Source organism: Musca domestica, unplaced genomic scaffold (genome assembly GCF_030504385.1).
Source record: "Musca domestica strain aabys unplaced genomic scaffold, Musca_domestica.polishedcontigs.V.1.1 2, whole genome shotgun sequence".
Taxonomy (NCBI): Eukaryota; Metazoa; Arthropoda; class Insecta; order Diptera; family Muscidae; genus Musca; species Musca domestica.
Window position 1 is genome coordinate 48,436,466 of NW_026712249.1, and position 6,000 is coordinate 48,442,465.

A 6,000-nucleotide genomic window follows, 5' to 3' on the forward strand; every position below is an offset into this window, starting at 1 on the left:
CAACAGATCTTATATTAGCAAAAATGTATGTACGTTTGAAGTTTGAAGAGAGTTGGATGTTTTTTCGCTTTCCTTGAGGGTTTTGTTTTTCAAAACCTTAAACCCAATGTTGGGGAAGTACCAGAACGAATGGTCCGATCTCTACCATTTTTATAACAGATCTTGTGTTGATAGAAATATTGAGATGTACCAAGTCTGAGAGGAATCGGATGTTATTTCCGCATTTTATGAGCTTCGTTGTTATACAAAATGTTGACCCTTTGTGGTGGAGGAAGGACATATCCCACCTTTACAGCAAATCTTGTGTTAGTAGATTTATGGGATATGTGAAATATGAAGACAACTGGATGCTTATTTCGTATTTTATAATCGTTTTGCGTATTCAAAAATGTAACCCTTTGTGGGTGGGTATCAGAAGGAAGTCCGATCTCTGCCATCTTTGTAACAGATCTGTGTTGATAGAAATGTTGATCGAGTGGATATGCAAAGTTGGAGCAAAATCGGATCATCCCTTCTCTTTTCATGCCGTAATTTTTTTTTAATTTCGCCCTTTTTTGGGGGATGTACCAGAAGAAGTGGACCGATATTGCCCATCTCCGAACTAGATTTAGGTTTGATAATAATATGACGAGTTTGGACCAAATCTATTACTCCCTTCGAGAGTTATGCTGCGCCAATACGATTGGAAAATGTGGTCAAAATCTTTAAAATAATGGAATGACTGGAGGCTGTATTCTATGGGTATTATACGATGACTTAGACCTTTTGCAAAATGTTGTCAAAATCTTCGAAATATTTAGATTAGAGTGGTTCCGTCCCCCATAAAGGCTACACTAAAACATACAACGATTCCACAGGATAAAAATCTTAAAAAGTATCTAAAAATACAAAATTGTATCTAAAAGTAAAATATATTACAAATCCTCCAAAATACCTAAAAAGCACTGAACGAGAACCACAAATACTAAATTATAGCCAGATCGATCGGAAAATGTCGGGTCATTGTGTGGTTTTACGAAAAGCATATTTGAAGTCGATTTAACATTTAAAGGACATATCGATGTCGATCTAACCATGTTCGTCTGTCCGGCCAGCTGGTGGATGAATCCGATGCTCATTTTGCGTTTTATGAGCGAGATTATTAAACATTTTGACCCTTTGAGGAGGAAGTACCAGAAGGAGTTATCCGTTGTGTTGTAAGAAATATTGGAATGTGCGAATTTTAAAGACAATGGAACTTTTATTTCACATGTTATAAGATATATGATTATTCAAATTTTTTGGGGGAGGTACTAGAAGGAGCGGGCCGATATTGTCTTTTTTACACATTATCTAGCTCTAATACAGATATTAGGATTTGCACAATTTGAACAATTAGTTGAGGATATTATATACAGAACGCAATTAGTTTTTTTGGCAAATGAATTTGTGGTATATTTTAAATTGCTTCGATCGCGTTTGAGTGGGTTTTAGCTAAATCTTGAAAAAGGTGACACACTTGGAGGTTAAAATATTTGATCCAAAGGCACTATATACCCAAAATGTAAGCATTTTTGAGTGTAGACAGCATGTACGGATATCTTTGATTTGAAGTTATTTTTACACTAATCTTTATGAAAAATCGCGAAGAGTTTTTTGTTAACCCCCATATGAACATGAAATATCTAAAAATTCTTCGCTGATAAGGAATTTCTAGGCTCTAATCGTTATTTTGAAGAGTTACAAACAGAACCACAAAAATCATATACCCTTTTCCCATTGCATGGTGGGTGTTTATAAATTTTGGTATTGATTTCAAATCCGGTTCAGTGACAATGATCCTCATCGTCAAAGTTTGAGTAAACCGATTGATAACAAATCGTAGAATCAGTTTGAAATTAAACATGATTATTTTGTAAGTTATGACTTTCAGCCAACTACTACTTAACGGATATAGCCAATTGAAATTAATAAAATCTCAAAAACACATTCATGGCCATTATTTGGGAAATTCCCATTAAATGCAAAACATGACGCGTCAATAAGAATATACTCCTTAAAAACGCGAGACGCGATGCATGCATAAACAAAGTCATAAATCAGGCATCCGGAAAATTGAAATGCTGGCGGCGACGGTGGCGGCGACGGTGGCGGCGACGGTGGCGGCGGCGGTCATTGATACCTGAATCGTAGGCGAAAGAAAAACCGCCCAAAATAGTCAGGTATCAAAAACGAAATGGCCAAGAATATAAAATCCAATGACGCGTTCGGAATTTCATACAGTTCAGCCAACCAAGTCGTGTGTAACACAACTGCTCACCAATCAACGTTGAAACCCACTTTTAGCCAATATGGAAAACTTCAATTGCAATGCCAGCATTGACGCATCCACGAATTATATGCTTCAGCATTTTTACACATCCTTAACACAGGATTTACCGTTGCAAACCATAAACACAGCCACAATGTTGTCAACGTACGTAAATCCACAGAATATCGAACGTATGGTTCAATTGGAAATGGAACGCATTAAGGAGAATTGTGCCCGCAAGGAGGAACAGTACGTCGAACAAATGCTATCGGAGAATCCCATCATTATCGAAAGACGCACCAATGCCACTGCCGTGAATTGTCAGCAATCGGTGACAAGGCAACAACATCAAGGGGGATTGCAGCAGACGCAAATGTACCAACAAATCATGGACCCAACAGGTGCTGCAGTAATGCTATCGCCAAATGACAACACCATCACCGCCACCACTGTCACAGCCACTAGTTTATTGCCATTGAAACAGCAATCGTCCCATCAGCAGCAGCAACATCAACAACAACAACGTGCTGATGCTTGTCGCCGTTCTCGCTACAATAACAAAATCAAAAAAGCCAAAACCAAATACCGTCACAAATACATGTCCCAGAAGTTATTGCAGAGCACTCAAATGTTCGATTGCATTCAGGATCTCATCAGCCAAGCCGAAAGTCATTTACTCGCCCAAGGACTAACCAAAGACAAACTGCAGCAATTGCGTCTCAACTATGGCATGTATAAAGTCAAACCAGAACACCGTCAGCAAATTGGATCATAAACCGTGGCGAACATTAGCTGCTCCGGTCACAAGTAATTTGCATAGACATGGTGGAGAAGTAGAAGGAGCAGATCTGCAACAAACTCACGTCCAAACGTTTGTGGTTTTATTACTTTTGTTTTATTGGTTCTCACAATGTTATCTAGTTTGTATAAATGTCAAATGTACATAAGTTGCATACATAAATATAAGTTATTTAATAAAACAAATTATAATCTAATTTAAAGTTTTGTGGTTTTTATATTTTTTTTGCTTTGCGGTTTGACTGAGAGGATGGTGGGTGAAGGGGAACTTTGAGATTTAAAGGGAAGAAAACATATGTTTTTGTAAAGGATGATTAAAACAGTTTTTAAGTTCGACCAGGCCGAATTTATAACACCTCCACCTTTAGAAAAAGAAAACGTTTGCGAATAAAATTAAAAGTGACAAACGTCATTTTAAGGTATTTACATTTAAGTACCATTTTAGAACTTTAAATATCATACTACATGCAATGTGGTGAGAACCATAAAAATCCGGATAAAGGAAGGAACCATTAAAGACAGGGATATATCGAAACAAGGACGTATAGTGATCATCATCTTTTAGAGACTTTGCCTGCTTTACAAATTTGAAAGTCACTGTTTTAGATAATTCTTTTTGAAAATATTTGGAGGCTTTACGAAACGCGCACATATAAAAATTCTGCTAAGGGACTCATATTTATACCCTACAACAATATGTGTTGGCTGTATTATAAGTTTGATTGGGCCAAAAATTATGTAACACCTCGAAATATTGGTCCCCGACATAGGAAATTATGTATGTCAGCTCTCAACGAGCTGAGTCGATCTACCTATGTATGTCCGTCTATCCATGTTAATTTGTAATTACGCTACAGGTCCAATTATGGCCCGATCTTTACGAAATGGAATTGGAGATAGAGCCAGAATAGAAACCTATTGCTCTTCCAGATGATCGCATAATATTTAGGGGTTTAAATGAACTAAAAGCAGAAAAATTTTCTGATTTTGCTGTTGCTCTACAAGCCACAATTATAAACCAATCAGCGCGGAATTTTGCAATTTGGATGGTCATCGGGCAATATGTAGTGGGTAAAATAAACCATAATTTTATGTCCAAAATACGAAAATTTCCACTAAACAGTCAATATTTTTAATCCCGTCCAAATCACAAATACATTAAAAGCTCACTTCTGACCATTACAGTGATGCTAATAGCCAAGATATCGGATATATAGCAAAATGGAACAATATATACATATATGTAAAAGAAATAGATATTATTCTGCTATAAGCCATGAACCGCTGGACCGATTTCCACAATTCCCATCAATTCGGAATGGTCTCTTGCCAGAAAAGGACGAAATCTAAGAAAATCGCGGAAAAACATACCAAGAAAAATGTGTATATATATTTCTATCTTCAACATTTTCTTATCGCGTGCGATTTTTTAATTTGACTTACAATTTTAAATCACAAATTTTCTAAATTTTTACAACCCCGTAACACTACGTGGTGAGGGTATACACAGGTCGCAAATATCGTCGGTCCTTACGAAATTTGGATAGGGGAAGGGTTACGGTCAAAAGATGTTTTAGGGGTACAAATGGACCAAAAAATTTTAAATTTTCCTGATTTTGCAGTCGCTCTACAGGCCACAAAACAAATCGACACGGAATTTTACATGAGGAGAGAATTAATGGCAAGGAAGAAGTCTAGCATTTTGGATGACCATTTAACTATATATTTAGCTGTAAAATGGACCACAACTTTCGTGTGAAATTGTTTTGGATACCTAACATCACTCCGTCGATACCTAACATCAATCCCCCGATCAAAAAGCTAGGGGTAACATCTGGGCAGGGCTCAATAACACTTTTTCAAAAGCTAAATCTTCCAAAATGGATTTGGGCATAAGGGGGCTTTCAACGTAGTGTTGTAGGGCATCACATGGTCGGTCCCGCACGATTATTGCCTTTGCTTACTTGTTATTAAATTCAAATGATTAAAATTTTATATAGGAAGGGAATCCAATATTGAATTCCGATTATTTTGTTTTTATACCCTCAACCATATCGCTACAAAGGGAGGGTATATATCATTTGATAGGGCCAAAACGTGCCTCATCGAAATAGCGGTTTTAGACCCTAGGTCTCTTTGGAAAAAACCGTTTCACGATATTTGGAGTCGATCTAGAGGTGTTTGTCCCTCCTCCTGTCTGTCTGGCTGGTGCGCACGATAACTCTCGAAGGGAGTATCCGCTTAGATCCAAACATGGTACATCATAATAATTTTTTTTAAACTTAGTTCGAATTCGGAGATGGGCAACATCGGTCCACTCCTTCCAGTGCCTCCACCACAAAATGTCAAAAATTTCGCAGAAAATGATTTGCCGCATAAACACGAAAATATCATCTAATTTTGTGCAAACTTTGCAAATCCCAATATTTTTATCAGTGTTAGGGCAGGGCGAAAATGGGAAACATCGACCTAATCCATCAAATAACTCCCACGTAAAGGGTCAAAATTTTGAATATCTATGAGGCTCAAAAAACGCAAAATCAACAGCAGTTTCCATTCAGACTTAGCACATCTTAATATTTCTTTCAACACAAAATTTGTTATAAAGATTGTACAGATCGGACCTTTTCTTTAATTTTGTATTTATCCCGAACAAAGGGTCAACGTTTTGAATGTTCAAAACAATTATAAAATCCATATTTAACACATTCCAATATTTAGATCAACAAATAATCAGGTGTGAAGATGGGAAATGTCGGTCCACTCCTTCTGGTATCTCCCCCTACCAAAAAAGGGTCAACATTTTGAATATCCATGAAGCTCTTAAAACGCGAAATTAACATCCGATTCCAATTCAGACTTGGTACATCTCAATATTTCCATCAACACAACATCTGTTATAAATCTTGTAG

General features: G+C 36.9%; 1 protein-coding gene across 1 annotated transcript; it reads left to right on the plus strand.

Annotated features, from left to right (window-relative positions):
• Window positions 1-2,315: 2,315 nt before the first annotated feature.
• On the plus strand, window positions 2,316-3,291 carry LOC109613384 (protein sisterless A-like). The gene has a single exon (XM_020038137.2). The coding sequence runs from the start codon at window positions 2,331-2,333 to the stop codon at window positions 3,063-3,065; it is 735 nt and encodes a 244-aa protein (XP_019893696.2). The 5' UTR covers window positions 2,316-2,330; the 3' UTR covers window positions 3,066-3,291.
• Window positions 3,292-6,000: the final 2,709 nt, after the last annotated feature.

Excerpts from the sequence above, each read along its gene's own strand:
- LOC109613384 (XM_020038137.2), top strand. The coding sequence starts at position 2,331 with ATGGAAAACTTCAATTGCAATGCCAGCATTGACGCATCCACGAATTAT.